General features: G+C 35.6%; 1 protein-coding gene across 1 annotated transcript in view; it reads right to left on the bottom strand.

The window, feature by feature from the left end:
• LRPPRC (leucine-rich pentatricopeptide repeat containing) overlaps positions 1 to 14,302 on the bottom strand; it is a 76,322-nt gene extending 62,020 nt beyond the window's left edge. Inside the window, exons 1-11 of the mRNA XM_009870442.1 lie at positions 14,104 to 14,302; positions 11,684 to 11,806; positions 10,870 to 10,991; positions 10,724 to 10,782; positions 9,919 to 10,005; positions 9,318 to 9,444; positions 8,269 to 8,413; positions 7,359 to 7,501; positions 6,970 to 7,075; positions 6,781 to 6,888; positions 402 to 520 (exon numbers count right to left, since the gene is read on the bottom strand). Coding sequence (XP_009868744.1) covers positions 402 to 520; positions 6,781 to 6,888; positions 6,970 to 7,075; positions 7,359 to 7,501; positions 8,269 to 8,413; positions 9,318 to 9,444; positions 9,919 to 10,005; positions 10,724 to 10,782; positions 10,870 to 10,991; positions 11,684 to 11,806; positions 14,104 to 14,299 — 1,335 coding nt within the window. The 5' untranslated portion in view covers positions 14,300 to 14,302. The remainder of the gene's footprint in view (positions 1 to 401; positions 521 to 6,780; positions 6,889 to 6,969; positions 7,076 to 7,358; positions 7,502 to 8,268; positions 8,414 to 9,317; positions 9,445 to 9,918; positions 10,006 to 10,723; positions 10,783 to 10,869; positions 10,992 to 11,683; positions 11,807 to 14,103) is intronic.
• Between the last annotated feature and the right edge of the window lie 10,158 nt (positions 14,303 to 24,460).

Genomic DNA, 24,460 nt, shown 5'->3' with positions numbered 1-24,460 from the left:
CAGTTAAACTTATCCTGCACTTCTGACTTCTTCAGCAAGTAAAAAAAAAATTAAAATAAAAAAAAAATCACCAGAAACAATTGCAATACTTCTAATGCCCAGTAAAAAAACAAAACAAACGAACAAACAAAACAACAATTCATTTATTTAGTTTGCCACTTCAGGAAAAAGAAAGCTAGTAAATTTTAAGCAAAATATTTTTGTTAGCTCTCAGGAGAAAGACAGAGTAAACAAGCTATCAGTGCAACAACTTTTTCAAAAGTACTCGAAATATTAATGAAGAGGCCTCTTCATACCAATTTCATGATTGGAGCACTACTGTGATCTAAAGCCTTCACAAAGAACATAGAAAAACAAGCCAAGCAACAGTCATTTTTTCTTAATTGTAAACATAAACTCACCTTCAGCTCGGCATGGGCAGTTTCACTATCAGCAAAATTTTTAAAAACATAGTCTGTGTATGTTTCTGCATCAAGTTCCACTTTCAATTCATGCATCACTTTGAGGACCTCAAAGACACCTATTAAGACAAAATGAGTAAGGCTACGTGTTTCATAAGGCTATGCATTTCAGAAGAGAGAAAACTTGAGACTCAAAATTCAAAAATAAATGTTGCTTTTCAAAAAAAGGTCATCTCCTCAATTTCCCTCCTTGAAATTGCCACTCAAAATCCTGCATTTTTATTTTAGATTTTAATAAAGTTCTTATTTGTGAAACTTAAAAACAGAATTACCATTCCAGTTCTGTACTATCAAAAACATGAAATTCCCAGTTAGTTCAGAAATTGCTAGCATACCAAATTATTTTCTAACACAGTAAATATATGACAGTTACTTAGCATCATATTTGCAAAATACCTTTTAGAGCTATATACCAAAATGTCCATATTGTTATGCAGAGAAAACAACTCTGAAATTTGGTGTAAAATATATAATCAAATTCAAGATGCAATTACATTCCTCAATAAATAACACATTCTCAGCTTTGTTCCAAGTACCTTTCAAGATCTGTCTCTGGATTTGTTTAGAACAAAGTACATTTTTGTAAGCAAACAGGTTGGTTACTCTATCAATGTATCAGCTTCAAACTGGAAATTCAAAGACTGGAACCTCCCAAGCCCCAGTGAAGCTACATCGTGGCTTTTACTGGGTTCAGACCAATTCACACAGAATCACAAAATGTCAGGGATTGGAAGGGACCTCAAAAGATCATCTAGTTCAACCCCCTGCCAGAGCAGGATCACCTACAGTAGGTCACACAGGAACACGTCCAGGCGGGTTTTCAATGTCCCCAGAGAAGGAGACTCCACAACCTCCCTGGGCAGCCTGTGCCAGTGCTCTGTCACCCTCACAATGAAAATGTTTTTTCTAGTATTTTTGTGGAACCTCCTATGCTCCAGCTTGCACCTGCTGCCTCTTGTTGTATCATTGGCCATCACTGAGAAGAGCCTGGCTCCATCCTCCTGACACTCACCCTTTACATATTTATAAACATTAATGAGGTCACCCTTTATCAACCTACAGCGTACGTTACTACTGTAGATATCCATTTGAAGACAACAGATACCAGATCTTAGGAGTTCAGCAATTAGAGTGTAGAGTTTTAGAGAATATATCATGCTTTTTAATTGCTCGCACTCTTCTGATTTGCAGAAACTTCTTACAGCAACCCTAGCTAGCAAACTCTGAACCTCTGTCAAAACCAATACAGGTATTATCATTTTTTACTGGTCTAAAAATGATTTGTCAGTTGCTGCAGGACACCAGTACCAAACAGCATATGTTTTTTTCAACTTGTATTTCATACTTATTACTATAAAAATGTAAAGTTTTCCAAAGTCCCCGTCTTTGCCCTGGAGTGCCACCTATGGAAAAGTGACACTTCCATGAATATTTTATGCAGTGCACTATGGTGCAAATAATCAAATGTGAATTCCCTTTGAGCACTTGAAAATACATGCAGGCAAGTCACACCAGATTAAAGTCGCATCATCTGTTCAAGTTTGCCTTAAACAAAACTCTGATTTTGGCTCAGAATCTGCAAAAATATGAATAAAGAATTAATTACAGTAAGTCTGTCTTGATACCTTTCAAATTCTGACAGTAAGTTTGTATTCACGTTTTCAACTTCCCAGAAAATATATTAAGTCGTCTTGTACTAAAATCTTTTTAAAAAATAACTGTATCTGTATCACTAGAAAGGAGTTTGAAGACCAAGAAGTAGATGCCATAGTGAGTAAGGTATGGTAAACTCGGGGGATCCAAGTTCAATTTTTGTAACTAGAACAGAGCAGGGAACAGGACTGTTAAATGTCCCCATTCCCTAGAGGACACTTGTCCAAAGTGTCACAAATGCCTACTAGGGCACAGTTTCCAAGCAGGAAAGGGCTCGTGTGAAGATCAGAACACCAGCACGAGTGATATGCAGATTAAGGAGGAATACCAGGAACAACACTGCACACAGCCAAATCAGTCGCAAACCTAAAAACCCATGCTGCCACTTATTTCTCCACTTCTAAGATGGCTGACGCACAATTTTTTGAAGGAATAGAAGATTAATGAAAACCAAATCATACAATTTTGCGTATATTTTTTATGTCACTGAGAGTAGGACTATCTTATCACGTAAACATCTTCCACAAAGCAATGAAACATTCCCACTTCAAACAAAATACTGTAAAATTGTCAAGTACATGCATGATACAAGACGTGCATGTGGACTTCTACAGATTCTTTGTTCCTCATAGTGGAAAATATGCTATCCTCTTCTCTCTCCTCAAACCAAAGAACAGACCAAAAAAAGAGACAAAAGTTCAGTCGCATTTACCTTGAACACCCATCTCCCAAACTTTTCTGAGAACACACCCACAATCCCACTACACGCGTATTTACTTAGAAATTACATATGCTTACTACTGCATTGATACCTTACACACATTATAAAACCTAAACAAAAAGTAAAAAAGGATCAAATAAGTGTTTACTCTATTTATTAACAACCTGCTCACACCCCAATGGGTTGCTTTGCGCAGCTCACTTTGGAGACCATTTAGCCAGAAGACTGGGTATGATTAAAACCCACTGTAAAGTCTTCCAGCAGGTTCCCTGCTTGATCAAGAACAAGTTTTTGAGATCCTGGGCTGAGATATGTGAGGGCTCTGGGAGCTGAGTATCTGAAATCATATAACTGAGCAAGTGGAAAGAGGATAGAAATAGGGAACAACTTCTGTTCCCTTTTTTGTCAATACTGAAAACAGCATTCGAACATCTCAATAGAACAGATTCCAGCCTGGAATGGGTATATCCGAGAGCAACTACAGAAGAGATGGATTACAAGATGGTCATAATATTTCTGTGATAGAGCAGAGCATGTTGCTGCTTTTCAAAAACTGAAAAAAGCAAGGCCGGCATTTCAGTTTGTCTTCCACCTCCTAAGCTTCTCACAGCAAGTTGTGCCTTCTTCCTAAACCAGTCCCATAAGAACAGGGGGCACTTTTAAGGCAACCATATGCATGTGCAAGAGCAGTAAAACTGAGCTCTAAGCAGTTTTCTACAGAAAAAAAAATAAAGCTCCAGTTCAAAAACTGAGGTCACATTCAGGAAAACAGCATGCTGCTTAACATATTTTTGCTGTGCTGTTTATTTCAGATGCAGTCAGAAAGTTCTTCGCCAGAAAACTCGATCTACAAAGCAGTATTTCATGCAGTTACTTTGTGAAATCAGTCACCATCATTATTCCTCTCCAGACTCAGACTCTTATTTCCCTTACATCACAAAGTAAAAATTGAATTGCCATTCGCTCACCATGCTTTGCACATATAACAACAGCTGAATAGAAGACAAAAATATACAACTGTCTTCTAAAACTTTTTTAAAAATAACAGGATTATACAAAGATGAAGGAGAGCTATAAAACATTCAGCAACAAGCCTAGGTCAAACATTTCTGCTTATTTATACCAGCCCTTCTTGTTTTTAGTGTATTACCTGATACAAGATGAATCTCAGTGCCTGTAACACTTTCAGATCTGCTACATAGTGATTTTTTTAAACCCTAAAAGCACTTCTCATTCTTAAAAGCCTAACAGCCTTTACTTAAATACTATGGAAATAAGTAATTGTCAACTTCTGCAACAGATGTAGATAAGAGCAAGAATGCCCCAGCTGAAATTATTTGCTTGTGTAAAATGACTGAAAAGAGCTATGTGCTATTTCAAAGGGGTTAGGTTCTCCACAGTGTATCTAAAAATGGCCTTGCTTAGTTTCATTCCTTTAGTCACCACTTCACTGCCACTTTTCTTTCAAATTCAGTACCATAGTACAGAAGTTCAGAGAGTTTCCTTTAATATCCAGTGTCAGCTTTTGTTATAACACGCAAAAGGTAAACATATAATTAAACTTTGGTACTATAGTTATCTAATTGCTTGGGTCACATTATACATACCAATTCAGGCATTTGCACCCTGCAGTTCTAGACAGGATGTTGCTTACATCCTGTGTTCTTTAATTTCTTTAATGATGATTTAATCCACTGTTTAGATCCTATCAGATTTTTAATAGTTTTTCATTTTTCAGCCTCACCTATACCAAGGTGCAAGATGACACACATTAGGCCAGGCATTACTACCTTCTAGACAAGGGAATTATTACCTCATTTTTGCTATGAAATGTGATACAGTATCTCTACTTTTGTTCACACACCTCCGTTATTTTTTTGCTGCTAGAAAGCATCATTCTGCCCATTTACTATCTGCTGTCACCTTTAGGTCCTCAAGCCAATATTATTTTTTGACCTATTTCAACAACACAATTTCAGGGTAGGTTCCCCCCCACAGCATTTACCTTCCTTTGAAACAATTTCAGGGTGAGTGGTTTCTTTTTCCCCCCCATTTACTTTCCTTCAAGCATATTGGTTGAATTTCTAGATAGTGGATCTCATGTATTTATATTTTAACTACAAAATATCAAAAAATGAATGCGAGCTTACATGAGGGAAGGAAAAAGACAACTTGTTTCACTGCAGCAAGGATAATACCACTGATTATTCACTGCAGAAGAAATTGCTTAGATAGCTTCTTATGTATTTTAAGAATTGCAAAATCACTGACTTTTGTAGGTATGCACGCAGCAAAACATCCCCACTTGACAGTTCCAAGTTGGAGACTAAGTTACCAGGTTAAACAAAACTGGTTTTAATTCTAAAGCATTGTCACATACCATACAGAAGTTTACGTATCCAATGCTTTTGCAGAGAGAAAAAGAAAGGCTCCCTAGAAAATGTCAAAGAAAGCCAGAATAGAGGGTCGCTTCATCAGTTTTCCTCTCTATTTGCTTACATGACTTCCAGCAGGAACTACCAGCTAAAGCACAGCTGATTTCTACAGTAGGAGTTCAAATTAAGGCAACCTCTGATCTTGCCAAAGACTACAAGTGACACAAAAAGTTTCTCTGATTATCAGATATTGCTTCAGTTTGGGGAGTTATGTCTAAATCCAAAAATACTTGCAGCATCTCTTATAGTTGTATTAGTGAGGTGAAATTTTCCATGGAGTAAAAGAAAGCATGTTTTTTCAGTAGGTAACATCCACACAGCAGAAGTATGACACTGATTTCAATTTACTTATATTTGACAACATTTTACTCCAAGTAAAATAACATTGCCAGACTTTTAAAATAGCATAGAACTTTCAAACATGTGAAAACCTGGGAGAAGATAAACTTGGGAAGTAGTCTAGCAGGAACAGAGCCGAAGGAGTTAATAAAAACCGAATATTGTTTTCATAAAGGCTTTCTGAAAAAGACTTGAGACATTTTTACAGCCAGAAACAATTAGGGAATACTTGTTTCAGCATTTCTTCCAAACTGGAATGTGACTGTGTATTTAAGATAAAATTGCGATATGAAGAGTCTGCTAAAAGCACTTTTTTGTTGTTTGTGCATTTTGTTTGTCACCCAGTGTCACACTAACAACTCTGCATCTCATTCTAAAGCACATTATACTGTGAGATAAGATGAAAAAGACAGTTTTTTGTTTCCCCAAGGGGGAAGTACTTCTGTTAAAAGCATCTTTTTACAATACCATTCTTTCTGAATTACCAATAACGCAAACCAAAGAATTAGATACTGTACTCTAAAATTTAGTATTTGTTCAATTCTTATTCATATCCTGTAGACATCCCCATGTGTAACAGGGGAAAGTATGCTAAATGCTTAAACCTACTTAAGAATCCCAAAGATTGAGCATTTCTGTCCTTCAATCAGTATGCTGTCAGGTCAGGCTCACACATTCAGCAATGTAAGTTCTCCTGCAGTTTTTATTATTGTAACAAAACTCACATTTGGCTTATCGGGTAGATGAGAAGTTGCCTTGAAAAAAGGATTCAGTTTGCAGTCCAAGTGAGCTATTCTAACATAACCTCAATTTTCAATTATTCTATCAGATTTCTGTTTTGCAAGAGTAAACTCCATAAGAGGTAATGAGCAGCAAAAAGAGCCAGTGGAAGGCAGAAAGAACGTGAAGAGTTAAAAAGATAATTAAACCTCGCTCACATCTATCTGCGCAACGGTAGACTTTAAATTTGTAAAACTGTACCATGATTAAGTAAGAAAGGAGGCTTAAAAAAAAAAAAAAGCCTTTGTGAAGGAAAATTTGTTTGCAAAAAAGTAGGACATACAGCTTCGTTTACATCCCAGAGTCTGCTGAATCTCACAGCAATGTTTTAAGAAAGATTCGTGCGCTAAGTCTGCAATAAAGCTAGAGGAGCATCTAACAGGTCACTAACCTTTAAGATTCTTCTCCTTCTGGAATCCAACTAGCAGTGGCCAGCAATAGTGAGGTCTGATTGGCAAGCCTTCCTCCTTCATCATCTTCATCACATCAATGGCCAAGGCTGAAAATATTCACAAGATAGTTAAACAGTGACCAAGTACTTTAAATAAGCTTATGTAAAATAACAAAATAAGCAGACTACCTGGTTTGTTGGCCTCCAAAGCGCAACGCAAAATAAATGGTAACGGTGCTGAGTGCATTTTTGATTCTTTTAACTCAGTACAAAATTGCTTCAGCTTGTTCAGAGGCTGCAAAGAAATTTCAAAAACTAATTTAATATATTTTTTTCAATTTCTCAAATCATTTGGAATGTCAGAATCTTCTCATGTTTAGGAAATGGATATTAGACATGCCAAACATGATTTCTTTGTCAATTTCAGTTTACTCTGCAAATTGCTATGAAACATTAATATCCTTCTTTTATTCTATTTATGCAAAAAATTTACCATATTCCATCTTCATAGTTGTACTGAACTAAACACATATACTGTTACCAGTATATTAAGAAAAAAGTATTACTATTTTGCATACCGTATCTCTATTTACACAATGTTGCAAGAAGAAGCTACCCTGGTCCACATTATCACGTGACAAATGGCTAAGAGACTTCAAAATACGGAAACTTATATCTTCAAAGCCGTGAGTTGTCAGAGTCAAACACAGGTTCATTACATCTAGCAATTGAAAAAACAGAGAACAAGAAAACTTTAAAAGTACATAAAACTACTTTGGCATTAAACTACTTAAGTTAGTGAAAAATAGGAAAGAAAATGTTTTATGACTATCTTTAGCATACTTCTAAAACATGATTAACCAAACCTGTGACTACCTTTTTCAGAATTATTTATACTTATCAATGAAATCCACTCTTCCTATCAGAAAACCATGGCAAAAATTACAGAAGCATCACCACTACAGCATGACAGAAGGATATGAAATGAGAAACACATTTCCAGACAGTTCAAAAAATACAAAATAGCTGAAGTATAAATAACGGTTATGGACCAGATTGAAGTCATATTTGGACCACAGTACACATAACTGTAGATAAAGAAAACTACAGTCAGTGGTAGGTCTCCTTTTTTATGATATTCACAAAGAGCTGTCCCAACAAGAATTACAACAGCATTTAAAGAAAGGACTCCACAGCTCCTGCTTTCCTATAAAATCTTAATGAATTCTATAAGTTAAAATTGATAATTAATTTTGTATGTATATAATAAAATTGGTTTAAGTTTAAATTTTATAAAACGTGATCTAAAGTAACACAAATGAATCCACAAACTAATGGCAAAAATATTTTCCCTAAGTATTCAAAAGAAAAGGACAAAAAAATTACCTATTTTGGTAGCATTATTTATTGGAAGGGGGGAACAAAAAGAAAAATGTTTCCCTCTTCACTCTGAGCAACAAATCACTGCTTTAGCAACCAACGACATACCTGGAATTAATTCTCTTTCAAATTTTATACGCTCTTTAATATCTTCGATGTACTGAGGATATCCAGCCTTGGCAAGGCTAAAAATCACCTGCATCAAAATTCTATCCATAAGGTATCCTTCAGTCTTCTCAACCTCTTCTAAAGTCTGTAAACCAGAATACACTTAGGTTTAATAAATCTGAAAGTAACTGAAAACAGGATACACTAAAATTTTAAAAAATAATAATAAAATCACTAACACCTTCAGATTGCAAAAAGAAAAAGAAACAGATAAAAATTATATAATAGATAGTTTCTCTCCAACATCTAACAATATATGGAAATCTCAGAGGTATTCGCATTGTGAGATGCCCTTCAAACACCTTGTTGGTGTGTGGAAGACAGTTGGTCAATGAAGATTTGTTTAACTTGTAAATCACAGTACAGTATCATGGTTCCCCCATATTCTTCCTTGATTTGGTCCTCTCCATCTGATAATACTTATTAAACTCAGATCAATTTTCCTTTCTCATTGCTTTTGATTTTTAAAAAGTAAGAGAGAATACTTAAAAAAAACAGCTACACAAAGGGCTGTAAGGCAGCATTATCTTATCCACACTTCGTGAATACCTAAAATTGTTGGTATGAATTCTCAAAAAAAATTCAGTTTTAATGCTAAAATTCTGTGGCTTCAAAGGGAGCCACAGAATGGCTTAGTGGAAGCAGGATAATCAAGGTTTATTTATATATTCATACAAATAAATAAAAAATGTCTCACATGTACTATTAGTCTCCTTTAAAGAAACCTTGAATTATTAAATCACTCTGGTAAACACATCTTCTCAGAGTGAAAGGCAACTATCAAAAGACAAGTATTTCCCAAAAAGCATGAGACTGCTTTCAGTTAACCAGCTATTCAGGTTAAAAAAAAAAAAAAATTAATTACTGTGGACTAGGAGGAAGCAAGTTACAAAATTCAGTGTTATTCCTCCTGCATGGACAGAAAGCATTTGAAAGTTAAATTGATCAAAAGATCAAACAAGTTGTATTTAAACTCAAACTTGCAATACCTTTTTGATGCTATCAGCATCACCCTTTTCAGCATACGCATTCAGTAGTGATAAGTAGGTTTCTGGACCTGGTTCAACACCAGCTATCCTCATCACCGAAAGGATATTTTCTGCACTCTTCATATCTCTAAAAGAATTCAAAAAAAAGACCTTCAGTAGATTTAATCGTAATAATGTTAATTGTGACTTCCACATTTTCTCGTTAAATTAATTAGAATCAAAAACAAAGACAGTAACAAGCACATAGAAATTTAATTTAACTACGCAAATCCTGAAAGGTTAAAGAGCAAATCTTTTAATTATTGTAATACTTAAAATACTCTTTCAACTTCAACAGTTGAAAAAGTTCAAAACTAAGTGCAGTAAATTTCTTTTTCAAACAGTAGAGAAGTACAGTAGTTTATCTTGAAATTCAAGACTTTCAGACAAGAAAATTCTACTTCTTTTGTTTAATAGTGCTGATTTGCTTCAAAAATTCTTAAGACAGTCCATATTGTTATTCAAAACCATCACTCTTCCACAGCATGTAATTTTTCAGTACAGTATCTCCTTATATTGCAGTAAAACTAAAAGAAAACAAAAGAAGAAAATTAAAAATTACCCTGATCTTGCATGACCTTTCACAAGGCTACTGAATACTGCCTCAGTGATTGGGAGTTCTTTGCTCTTCATAAATCCAAGAATCTTACTGCAAAATAAAAGACAATGAATGATTAGATATTTTTTCCTTTGAAAATACAAATTACTGAGCAATTGTTACACTACTAGACAAGTACTTTAGCAAACAAAATCAAATCCCGATGCCACTGAGCAGTTACATTTGGGGATGCTGCATAATATGCTCATAATTTGGTCATTCTTTCAGATGAATTTGTCACTTTGAAATATGCAGACAGAAAGGTGGGGCTGTTTATTTTATTTTTATCTTCCTTTTACTTATTTCTCATGCCCAGCAATCACACTGTTGCAACCTGACCTTGCCAAAATTAAAATGTTAGACAGATACCCAGCAAGCCCTGCGCAACAACGACAACAGCAAAGACAACTACTACTATTTGCATTTTGTTCTCAAATGCCTTTTCCAGTAGCCATTTTCTTACACAGGCAGTAAGCCTTCCTAATCTCACACTTTTTCACACTGGCTTTAGGAATGACAAAAGTTATTATATGAGCAACTTGAATACAATTTGATTTGAACACAGTGGTCTATCAATTATTTTGCTTGTGTAGGTTCCAACTGTCTCTAAGAAACTATTCTTCGGTGCTGGGTTAAAAGTTACTTAAATCTCTCTTTGCTTTGCTAAATTTATAAGAATTGCACTGAAATGAGTTTTAACATTAATGGTATGGCATATGAGACGTAGATTTTGTGGAAATCCCTTTAAAACATAAACACAAAAGAATACCTTGCTCCTTCAATGTCACCCTCATTGCAATAAGCAGCAATTAATCTTTGGTATGTAACCTACAGAAAATAAAAACGAAAAGTTAATGATTTCCATCCAGTAAACGGATACAATTATTAAGAATGAAGATATAAAAGGGCACGTACTCGATTAGGCTGCACATTGGCTTCCTCCATTCTGGCCAAGAATTCCGTTGGAGAAAATTTGTGCTCATTCTGAAGGTAAACTTTAAGTAAAGCATTATAATGGCTTGTATCATACACAGCACCTAAGGAAATATTTCAACCACAGTCAGTGAAGTGAATGTACATTCTCTAATCTCAACATGGTTTTGTAATCTTCTCATGTAATTAATTTCATACCAATTCTATTCTGTATGAACTTTATGTATCATATTTATCCACCTTTGAAATATCAGACATCTATTTGATAGCACACGTGTTTAAAAAAGGCTAAAACAAGACCACAGTAACATCAATACTTGTGTGACTGCTATTCCACAGTCTCTAGAGCTATATTTACAGATTCAGCAATATTACTATCAAGAAGCAGTTCACCTACACAACCTCTATAAATACATGACTAACAAAAAAATCATCTCACAAAATAGCTGGCAGCACTAGGAATACACAGCTCACCAGATATCAGTGGTAAAATCTAACAGAAAAGTAAAATACATTCTCTTACAATAATCAAAATCAAGCAAAAGCCCAATTTCAGCATCTTAAGGGAAAAAAAATAGATCTTTAGATTTATTGTTAACACCCCTAGATGTCAGTATAGCTCCCAGAATAGAAATGTCTCTCACCTGAATAATAAAACCTAGCATTTATTTGGAAGTGAGTATTTGCTGTTATAACGTAACATTTAAACATGATTAAAATACACCTTCTGTTACAAAGAAAACAACTAAAGCAGATTAATTATTCCTGCAACAGGAACTAACAAAAACCAGCCTACCCAGTTCTTTCATCTTGTCCCATATCATATGGGCTAGTTCCGTTCTTTCAGGTGACAATATCTCTGGTAAAAGAGCACCACAACTTCGCAACAAAAGCAAGGTCTGGTTACTCCCTGGACATCCTGCAGGTAGAACAAAACCACAGATTTCTTTAGAAATGTTTATGCATTTAATATTAGAAAAAACCCACAAAATACTAAACTCTAGTACTTTTAATTACCAAGTCCAAGGATATAAATTTCCGGTAAATTTCTAAAATGGCAAAATACTTCATACTAATTCCAAACCTAGTATTAGAGACATTCCACATCTAAATTTCCATTTCCACTTCTGTCCATGTTCAATATAAAATACAAGAGGTGATTCAAATCTAGAGAATAGTGAAGAAAACTGCAGGAATATCTACCTTCTCTGACTTTTGCACTAGTCAAAGAGTGTTGAAAAAGTAACCATAAACTCATTGTTCTTGGACTTCAATACTATTCCTGAGGCAAAGTAAGGCAGAGCTGTGGAATCTATCACACATTCCCCAATAAACTGAAGACATGAAATACTTTTCAATCATATCTTCATATGCAAACTCAGCAATTTCTAATAAAAATAAGATTTCTTTAGAAAGTAGCATACTATAAAGAAAAACGAAAGCAAAAAAATATTGTCTAACCCTTTCTTATCACAGGGAAGGGTATACTTCAGAAGTAATTTCACCCAACAAGGAGCAAGATAAACTGTCACATATAACACAAATGATTAAAGAGAATTCTGTAAGGTTTTCTGTCTCAGGGACATACAGGCAGACTTGAAAGATTCAGACTTCCAAAATTACTTGAAGTCTAAAGAACCACTAATGCTCTTTAAGTTACTTCAAATTGCCATGCCAACACCCCAAAGTACTGCACAGCCCAGCAGAGAGGCAGGAGCTGCTGCCAGCATCTCTGGCTGCTGATGATCTGTAAGCGTAATTACACTGCTAAGTGTACTTCTCAGTTACACAGAGCTGAAGAAACAGCTATATAGCTTTAAAATAATGACAAAAAAATAATAAAATCAACAACAGAAACCTATATACCATCTGGAATTAGACTTTTGAGTATCAAAAAGGACAGGCAAATCTAGGATAGCACAGAACTAACATAAAGTATGTTTCAGGAGTGCAGTCTATGGCAGAAAATTTAGACATTTTTTGTGTTGTAATTAAAAATAGAAGAACAACACAAATGCAGGCAAATCTTTAACAAATCATCAGTAACTCATCTCCCACACTTCTGCTAAATTAGTTTTCCACATTATTAATAAAAAACGAACTGAATTTTTCATACAGAAATACTGTCATTTATTTGAAGAATATCCTAGTTATAGTTCTTGTGAAGTTTTACTTTTTTTTAATATACTTCCACAACCAAAGGAAACCACGATAAGCAATTAATCTCTTTGTTAATGACTTCCTAAAAACTGTGTAACTAATCCAAGATCATGAAGAACTGTGATTTGTAGACATGTTTAGAGACATGAAATTCCTGCCAAGCCACACTCACAAATTTATAGCTAAAAAAGGCAAAGCATCAAAATATGAAAGTATATCACAAGCAAAAAGAAAAAACTAAGCTCAACAAGAAATGAGCATGAACTGAAGACTCAGCTTTTAAAGAGTGAAATGCAAAACTTCTAAAAGTGTAATCCCAAGTACACCAGCCATTACCAGTCTTAGTGTAGCACAAAGCAAAACTTGAACTTAAACAAAACAATACATGCTGTTATTGATAAATACTGGCAGTAGTACTTAGTGAGTATATTAAGCAAGTATCTCCATTGACACATCCTAACTGGTACCAAACCTCATCAATTGCTCTACCTGCAAAATATTAATGCAGCCTGGCTACTTTTAGACAGAGTCAGAATGAAGAATGCCTTAGCTGTTATTTCTGTTTTATTAAAAAAAAGAAAAAAAAAGCTTTCTTGTCCTGAACAATCACAGCTACCTGGCAATGCAGAAACTTGGGGATCACCTCCACATTTCCCTGAATATTCCATCTCAACCTCTTAAGGGTCACATGGTTTATTACAGACATTTTAAAAATACACTGTGTAAAACAGATACAATCCCCGCCGAGAGTGCACAACACAGTTACATGATGAAAGTGCAACGTTACCAGATGAAAAGTCCACAATAATCAAGATATTATGGTAAGATTTTTTTACAAGTACACTCCAGTTTTACAAGACTTAAAAATTCCCAAAGACAAAAAACGTGGAAGTGTGCATTCATCTAAAGCATTTGAAGTCTTAAGCAGCAGATCAAACAATATTTGAAGACAAAATATAAATCAGAACTCTTCAAGTTAATATCCTCAGTTTGATGAATAGTTATACTACAGCTTGAAATTTAGCCTTTACTATCTTTTAATTGAAAGCAACTTACCTGCTTTACTTATTTCATCAAAGACTTTTAATAGGAGAGATTTAGGGATGCGGCCAGTTTTTCTGACAGAATTATCCAGTTTATTTAATGCCCAGTCAAATTGCCAGGTCCCTCTGGTTTGAACTTCTGGAACTGGTTCTTCTTTAATACTTCCCTCCTGCTGCGGTGCAACTGTAAGGAACCTTACTTGGTACATAACATTTCTACTTAAATAAAAACAAACAAAAAACCACAGATTACACTTGAGAGTCATTTTGCAACTGCAGTCACACAATGTCAAAAAGATAAACAAACTTCTTGCTGATGAACAGTTTCTCAAAAATATTCCATATGGATATAAACAAATACAGGTGATTTATTTCAATGTCTACTTAAGAAGATAGTCATGTATATTTTCTCATAGTGACAACTGTTCCTCAGAGATTTTCAGTTAGATTCTCCTCATGAGTTAAATGGCTCAAATAAGGGTCCCATAAAAAAAAAAAAATCAAGTCATCCAAGTGCTAAAAAAATCTACTGTCCCATTATGACTTCTCACAAAAGCTCTCAGATGCTTTTGAAAAATGACGCCAAGAACAGTCACAGACATCTCCTCCAGAACACAGCAAATCAAGGCCATATATAATACCTTTCTTTTCAATTAAAGTACGCACAAACTAATGTGGAGGCTGGTGTTTTAAACAGCAATGGCTTAAGGAACAATGCAATCATTTCCCACTCTAAAGATTAATTTACACTAATAAGCAGGCAGTGGCCACAGTATGATGTAAAACAAACATCAACAATGGATTTCTTTACTTATTTTTGCAAAATAATGTATGACAACAATAAGAAACATAAAAGAAAGTACTCTTACTTCTAATAAAACAGCTCAACAATTTTTTTTTTTTACAGAAACAAGTTGACGTACATAAGAATGAGAAAATACTATTTGTGCCATAGGAGAATTGTGAGCAGCCTGTGCAGTTGAATATCCTCACACAAAAGTATTTTTGGAAGTCTGTTCTCAATTGTCATTAAACTGCGTAAAATAAATCAGGCTATCCTCTGGAATCCTATACAAAGGAAGTAAGACGGATGGCAAGAAGATTCAGCAGCTTCTGACACTGCCCTCCCTCATGTCTGGCTCTCCAGACAGCTCTTCAGATAAACTTCTGTGAGGTCTCTAGACTAGTTTTTTTAAAAATATGTAGTTGTTTGTACTCCCTGTACAGATGCTTCCAGAGTTCTACGCAGTAATGGCTGCACATTTATGTTGAAATGACAGCCTAAAATCAAGGAGTGCTGGCATTCTCTACAAAACCACTTCTCATCTGCTGGTTGATTTCTCACCAACTGGTGCTAGTTTAAGGCCCCAGAAGCCGTCCACCGGGAAGAGAAAAAGCTTGCTGGCTACTCAGAATCTCAGCAGCATCAGCAGCATGCTGCTAAAGGGCAGAAAAATTATCAGCAGGGTGCACATCAGTGTGGTAGAAAAATCAAACTGGTGTTTTACCATCTGGTTGCTTCTTGTGAATAGGAAGTAGCCCAAAGACTATGTTTTTCCTTGCTGTTAGAAATCCTGATTTGATAACCGAGCAGGTCATAAGTTGTAGGAGTAAAATTCTTTAAATAAAACCAGTCTGAAGCATATCCTTTTCCTCTTTTCTATTTCGTCATACAACCAGAGACCAGGTACTTTCCCAAAACCAAAAATAGTTAGACTAATTCGAGTACAACCTATTAGTACAAGGTAAGAATGACAGTAAGATACTGAATCTTAAGTCCTCTCAGGGGTAACAACCAAATGGCATGTCTACAAGTTATATTCTTTAATAACATATAAATAACAATATTCAACTAGCTAGCCACCGGATGGTTGTAAGAATGAAACTGTAATGACTGCAATTTCCTTATGTATTTTTTCTTAAAGATACAGAGGAAAAAAGAAAATTGTATCATCTGCTCTTCTCTACAGACTTAAAAAGCTACTTGAAAGCTTTTCAGAGTACTTCAAATCCAGTTGGAAAAATGCTTTGGAAGCAAGCAGCAACACATGACTTACTGTCTTTGTAACACAGACATTCACACTGACTTCCTTTAACAATCACACACAATTGGACAAAACTCCTGTGCTTCAGATTAAAAATGAGATGTCTTTTCTACTGCTATTGTTTTATAGTATTTTGCAAGTTACTGAATTAGATCTTATGCCACTGGTAACCATAAATTAATATCCGAATTCTTTAGTTTAACTCTTGTACTGTTTTAAGAAAACCGTCTTTGTAAGATTCTCCAAACATCAAAAGTCACAGTTTAAAGCACATGCCGCCTCGCTCCATCAGATTAAGTATGAAGATAAAGTATGTGCATGCTCAAAATATTCTGGTTAACAGCATGAAAGGACTCTAAACTTTCATTTGTAACCAAAGTCTCCCTGCTAAGCATTTAGCACGATACTGTTTTATGTTTTAAATAAATTTAGAAAATTATATAGCATAAATTGTTAGTTAAACACTGTAAAATATTCTCTTATATGAATTGGGCATTTCTATTTACCCCTGCATGAGATAATATCAAATATGGTACTGGTTTTTCTTTTGATTTATACCAATTCATGACATTTTAAGGAACCATGACACAGGAGTCTGAGTTTCTGTTTTAAGACAGGAAAAACAGTATGAGAGGATAAAACAACGTGAGGAACTCAAAACTTGTACTGGCATCACCTAATTCACCATTATCAATTTGAAAAACAATGTAAAGTATACGACCTACGTATACCTTGTCATCTTTAGGCTTTCATCATTTGAATAAAATACAGTTTTAGCATGCTTTAAGGCAATCTGTAATGCTAATCTAATCCCATAGTAAGAATTTGTTAAAACCATGGTTTCAAAAGCTGGTTAAAATAGAGGCATGTAGTTGTCTTGAAGTTGGCGCTTAGTGCTACAAACCAACTACAAATGCAAAATTTTGATGAAAATTGAAAGATGAAAGCTAAAATGATGGAAGACTGAGCAGACTAAAAAAATAGCTTAAAAAAAAAAAAAAGCCAGGTTAACTTAAGGGACACACTATCCAATTTGATTTCAGGCAATTAAGTGAAGGTCAGAAGAAGGCAATAGACATACTGAAAATTGATATTAATGGCACAACTTCTCCATGAAACAGAAAAAGAAGTTAACAAAATGAAGCAGTTATTCATGCATCAGGAATCTTCAACAATCTTGTGCAATTCTTTAATTTTTAGAAGATGATAAGGAATACACAATTAAGGGGCATTAAAAAAAAGAAGAGTATGGATAAAAACGAAGAAGGCCATGTTAACCATATTAGTCAGGAAGTAACATAAAAAAAGCAGCAAGAAAGGCTTCAAAATATAAGACGATTTTAGAAAATACATATAACTCTTACAATGGAAAAAACTACAGAACATATGCTGCTTAGCTTTCAAAAACCGTTAACTGCCACCACACCATGTAAATTTTAACAAGGGGATGGGGTTGTGAGTAAGAATAGGGAAGAATGAGCTAAGTAATTTCTGGAAACACTAAGATGTGTTATATTTAAGATCTTATTCAAGCTACAGTCCTTTGGAATTACCTTCAAAAATTCATGAAAAATACAAGCATAATCAATATGGATTGACGTGCAGGCTTTAGGTACCATGCCATCTCACAATTTCATAAACAAAGCAAGGAAATACAACGCACTTTTAGATACAAAAAGATGGGTGCAAATAGTTGATTAAAAACAAAATAAAATACATGTAAAACACACTGATCACAGTTCGTTGAAAAATTAGAGTATATTTTGTGGGATTCTAAATTATGCTATGTCCTGACCTAACTGCGACAGTACTGGTACAACCCACGTCCATTCAATAATTTCATTAACAATTTGGATGACAGAAGAGTTGATAAACTTGTAAAGTCTCTAGGCGACACCATAATGGTGGCAAACTCTTACAAGGAGCGTCTCAACAAAAAGGAAATTAAATACAGACCAAAAAAAGTTGCATGCTTTGGACAAAAAACAAACACAGAAACGTAAGATGGTGTACAATTGGCTAGCCAACAGTACAATCGAAACAGTACTGCAAACTAGCCAGCGCTAAACATGAAACATCACACTGCAAAAAAAAAAAAAAAGATCCAAATTCTTCAACTGCTATCAAAAGAAACATAGATAAAATACAGAGAGTGTTATTTCGCTTCTCATGGTGTGTTTACTCACAAAAGAACAAGTTTTAAAGACTCATCTATCCCATCTCACACTACAGGTAGAGAAGCAACTGCACCTAATCCATCAGACATCACACTTGTAAAACTGCTGTAATGTTAATTGTAATGAAATATTAGAACAGCATACTTCAACAGCCAAACTTTCTCATTCAGAGATTTGTAGAGTGAGATTAGGAGGGGAGAAAAAAAAAAAATCTAAAATGTATGACCTTCAATTTCTTATGCTACCTCAGTGTTAGACATTAGATCATAAATTCTTTCAATGTAACCATAATTTTTCATTTTTTAATTTACTTTGTTCAGAATTAAATGCTATGCCACAAAAATGCAAGATACTCCTTCAAAGGCTGCAATGAGTGCCAAGTATTTACTTCCATCAATTACTTTTAAACAGCACTTTAACATTCTCTCCATGTGAAATATGACATTTGCAAGCACGAAAAGCTATACAAAAAACTTCAGATGTGTTTGAATTAGCAATCATCCTTCTCCAACATGTGTGATCTGTCTTTACTATACTTCAGAACTACATTTCTTTATACCTACCCAGAGAAGTTCAAAATAATATATTAAGCCCTAGAAAGTGATCTCTCCTATTGCCACAATGACAAGATTAGAAACAGCCTTCTGATATTTGAGCCCTTACATAATTGTACCTTTACACCATTTTCAGTTTTGTCTCTAAAATTGTGAGGATTAAAACTGTAGACCTTGCCTACAGAGCAAAGCTTAACCAATTACACGTTTGTAATCCCAACACGCAACCACCTTACTTAGTGGTAACTTTTCACCGCCAATTTGGCTAACATTCAGAAATGCGCTGAAGATAAAAGTCACTAAAAAGCTTACAAAGAAATGAAGTTTGCATGGAGGAATTTATACCAAATCAACTACTAAAATTCTTCTATGTTTGCAAGGGTTTAGTGAGAATCTTATTAGCATACTAATTTTTCCATATTTCTAGAGCAGACTAAAGGCATTGCCTTCAATTTCCTAAAGAAACACATCTTGCACAAGAGTCAGAGTAAAAAAAATCTCATCTTTCTCTAAACTCAAAACGTAGGTGGTTTCAACGCTCTCGCTGGCAGCAGTAGAAAGTTTACTTCCTGCAAAACTTAGCTAATTCCAAACATTCAAAAAAAGTATTATAAAGCCATCATTTGGATTTTTGTCTTCCTTTACCAGAGCCACAATAAGTTAGTTGTTCTGCTTCTTCTAAGAAAAATATTGACTATTTGGGGTTTTTTCTGAACTACAAAGGCAAAGGGCGTACGAAACAGTTTCCCAAATACAAGTCATGTTCAGAGTAGAATAATGGTAAATTTAAGGAGTTTAAATTTAATACCATACATAAAAGCACTACAGACTTAACGTTAGTTAAATTTACTAAATGTAAAACTACATATAATACTTGAGATCACAGCACAATTCACATGACTGATAACAGTATATCCCCCAACTTAGCTATGGTGACCTACAACAACAGGCCACAATGCTCAGGCCGCTGTATCACTGTTTCAGTGAAGTACAGTAGGATCCTAAAAGAGAGAAGATTTTAAGCTTTCTCAGGTAGACCGAGAAACCTCAAGTTTCTTGGAGAAATTAAAACTTTGCCTAAGTGATTCACAAGAAGCAAAGCAGAAAAATCTTTGCCTTATGCTGTTTCTTAGGAAGTCTCCAGTCATTTTATGTCCATCAGTAAAAATTACACAACAGTACAGCTTATAAAACTTTACTATGACAGAGTTGCCTCAGTATTATCAGAAACAAGTCTACTGAACGCAATACTGCATTTAAAGACCACTAATTCTATTATTTTTGCTCAAAGAAAGTAATTAAGCATTCAATTCCCTATTTCTGTCCAACAGTGATGGACTGACGAGTATGATAATTGAATAGCCAAAAGCAACTTTTTTGCAGCTAATTTAAAAAAATAGCATGCATTAAATCATGAATCACTTGGGTTATTAACTTAAAGTCATACTCAAAGCTCAAATCAAACCTCCTTCAGACTCATACAAATATACGACACTGTACCAAAAAGGCAACAGTCTTTACAAGTATAACTTGAAAAGTATGGCACATGGTACCCTCTTATCAACTTAATCGGCAATCAGTCCTCTCAAGAGAACACAGATCTCACACAAAAAAACCAAACAAACAGATTTCTTTTCAATACAGCACAATTCGCTGTTTGGGGAGATGCTCCTTGCTCCACAGTCCCAAAAACTGACATTTAAGCTCACAGACAAGAATCTCAATGTGAAGCGACAGCAAAGCCACAGATGCCTTGCAAGACTTGCATGTAGATTCCACTTTATTTTCCTCCTCAACTATACTTTCATGATCTATGCCTTGGCTTTCTTCTGAGGACAGATAAAGCATCAACTTCAGGATAAGCATCCTAGCACTCGCACATCTAAAAGCACCGTTCAGCTGCACTGATCTAATACAAAACAGTCATCACTCTTGCTCATGGTCCCCACCTTCCAGAGTTCATCAGATCCTTAACCAGTCCAAGAAAATCTGTCAAACTGTCAGAAAACATTTTCCTTGCAGTCTAGCAAATGAAATCAGCCCAGTAATAGGTCCAAGGAGCACCCTGATTTAGAGCAGGACAAGCTGGCCAGCAATGGGAGGGTAGTCAGTGTGGGAACAATGGAGCCAATACCCTTCTTCTCAGCACTAACTTCCCCACAGCAGCAAGCTGTAATATCAAACCATAACATAATCACCTAGAGCATGCAGAATAGAGTCCCCAAAAGAAACTCTGATGTTAATTCAAAGTCTACTGTGAACACTCATCAAGAGGTTTGTTACACCACTGTCAGCTACTAGCAGCAAATTTAAGCATCTCTTCCGTTAGTGAAGCTTCTATGAACAAAGTTGCAGTAAATAATTTCCACCGCATAAATCAGTGCAGTGTTGAAGTTCGTTCTTGTACATCTGAAGTTTGTTGTATTGGTCTCTCATAGTTTATCTTGCTATAACTGCATTTGTGAGTGACAACACAGACCTCAGTATATTTCACATTTCACTCTAGAAGTAGTCAAGTGAAATAGTATATTTGCCTTAGATCTCATCTGATTTGCTGTGAAATACCTCCCAAGCATCCAATGCAACCAGATATCCATCTACTGTCCTAAAACATTTCAAGAAGTTCAGATTAAAAATCACAGTTACACAATACTGTGATAAAATCTCTGCCTGAATGTGAAGAGTTGTTGTTTCACATCTCTAAAGGACTTAACAGAGTTGCAACTTTTCTGTAACCGTTACTGTAACCAAAGTCCCAAACCTGCTATTGTTCAATGTTAAAGCAACTATAACAAGCACACATCACTTACCCAGTTCTCTTGTGAAATGCTGGGTTATTCCTTGTTATTTATTTACTCTTAAAACTGTGGAGGGTTCTCCACACTATTCCAATCAGAACTTTATCAATATCGTTTGGAATTTACCACAGCAGATTGCATTTCACTCTCAAAATACCATTTTGAGATCTGACCAGCAAGTACAGCAAGTTGTCCATACAAAATGTTGTCCATATGTCATTCTAGTTTTTGAAAGGAGGTCCATTTCCAGAGATTAAGTCTTAGGTAGGTAAAAACGAATGGTTATTTAAGGCAAAAATTGAAATGACATTATATACTTCTATGTGCAATTTCAGTCCATAAATGTGGTCTTTACTTCACACTTTCTAGGATGCCTAAACCCATACAGTAAAGTCACAGTAAAACAAGTATGTTAGGTGAAAAATTATATTGGGAAGGAAATCACCGGACAGAAACAATGCACAAATTCAGGTGTGCTGTTCAGCCTTATTCCAATGTAATTCACAGTTTAGACTAAAACCTAAAAGCTGCTGTTTCCTCTGTGTGTGTTCTCTACCAAGCACCCTTCTCAACAGGGCTAATTAAATCTTAGCATAATCACTAAACTATACCACATATAATCCCACTTATACTTAAAAATATAACTGCGTAACTTGGTGCAGGAAAAGAGTATCATTGGTGGGGGGGGAACCCAAACAACCAAAAACCCAGCTGCTAGAGCCAAATTATCATTGCATAAAGACCTTTCCAGAAACATAGTTCTAGGAAAAAAACTTTCAGTTCTTTATCAAGTCATACGTAAATATTACTTCTTAGAACAAACTAGTTTAGGAAATGAAGTTTCCAGCGGGGAAAACCAAAAGCAGCTGAATTATCACAAAGTAAAAAAGTTTACTCATTATTTGTAGTTAACTAAATGTGCAGTTGGGAAGACATCTGCTGTACAGTTCCCTGGTCTTTCCTGCACAAGTTTATTCCATCCTTCACACCAACATCAACACATAACGGCCTGTTACACTTCATCCACTAAAATCAGCAGAAAACTATACTCTTTTTTTCATGTAAGATTTTGGTCAGGCTAACAAATAAAATCGCCTCATGATAGCTTTGATAAACACTAATGCTAGAGCAAGTAGTAGCAACTTCCTCACTGAACCAGCTCTGGAACTCACCAAGTACTGTACTGAACATATTTATCTACCTAGAAGGGCAGAAAACTATTCTGGTTTTCTACCAGGATCTAAGTTACATTGACTTACTAGGACCACAAGAGTAAGACAGGACAGAAGAAAGTTTTCCCTTTGGTAGCACTAAGTTGTTATGTCAGCTCATAAAACTCAAGTGTGCACATTTAATGCTTTTATATTCTCAGATTTTATGCAAAAATTTGTCTATAGCATCATCTGAACATTTAAAGAAAGATTAATTCCAAGTTCAGCCAGCAATGCTAATTAAAATTACACGCTGATACTTTTTTCAGGTAACAAAGCTGTGTTCCCGTACTTGGAACTAATGGCAACAATAACCGCGATCTGACTAGTTAGTGACACTCCTACACACCAGAAGCATCGTATCCTCTTCCCACCTACCCTCACTGGATCCTCACTAGGTTTTACAAACTCTGCAAAAAAAATAAACCAAACATTCACATCCTTGGAGGAAATTGATCTAAACACTTATTTAACTAGGAATTTATATTTGCAAAAATTATTTTATATAATTTTTTAGTTAACAACTGTAATTATAATCACAGCAAATCATTTGACAGAAATAAAAGCCAAATATCTCAACTCATTCACAAGTCCCTCTTCAAAGACCTGGAAACTTGGCATGGTGGAAACCAATAATCTAACCCCACAAAGGCCCAAAAGTCATAAATCAACCTTTCTCTCACTCACAGGCAGTCTGAGAACTCGTCAGCAATGAAGTAACCCCCAGTGTTAAAAAAGTTCACACAAGTTCTTGTGTAGTTTTAACAGCATACTCACTCCATGAAATAAACAAAATAAATACCAAACTCTTTGATGCAGCTATCACCTGCACAAGATGCATCCTTCTTCAGACACGTAATTAAGGAAAAAATTGTGTAAGCAACTAAATGGCCTATATAACAGAATGCTAACATCATCCTCACGATTTATTAAAAATAAACTGCCCACAAAAAAACTTGAAGTGTTTTAAATCTCCTAGAAACATCGGCTCTTGACAGGTATGCTGAGCCTTTTCCACCTTTACATTCAAGACAACAAACATCCCAAACGTGGAGCTGTAGCACATCACCACTGGAAAGAAAGCTTACCCCTTTCCAAACTAACTTTTTAATAAAATAAAAAGCACCATGTCAAGGAATGATTGTCTCTCAGAACTTCCTTGCCGGGTACCAGCCCCATATTAACGTGGTCAGAACAGCAACAGGCAAGCACACGGGTGGGTGAGTTTACCACCCTACCTGAGCGATGCAAGAGACAGAACCACAGCAAAGAAAGTAAAACATTCCTCTTGATAACCGAACCAGTGGAGTCCGATGGGCACGGCGAACGAGCCCAAATCCCAACTGTGCGGTTACCCAGAGCCAGTCACTGTTCATCTCCGCCTGGTCTCTCTCCTCCTCCTCGACCCCCCCTGCACAGGCCGTCTCGCCACAGCAGCACGGCCCGGAGGGCACAGCCTACTGCTCTTCAGAGAGGAGAGCGCTCCGCTTCCCCGGGAGCCCAACGAGACACCGCTGCGAAGAGGCGCTGCGGAAAGAGCTGTCCGCCCTCGCCGACCCAGCCGGAGGGAAACGGGGCTCCACCA

Source organism: Apaloderma vittatum, unplaced genomic scaffold, assembly GCF_000703405.1.
Source record: "Apaloderma vittatum isolate BGI_N311 unplaced genomic scaffold, ASM70340v1 scaffold14285, whole genome shotgun sequence".
Lineage (NCBI taxonomy): Eukaryota > Metazoa > Chordata > Aves > Trogoniformes > Trogonidae > Apaloderma > Apaloderma vittatum.
This window is presented reverse-complemented; position numbering and strand designations above follow the sequence as displayed.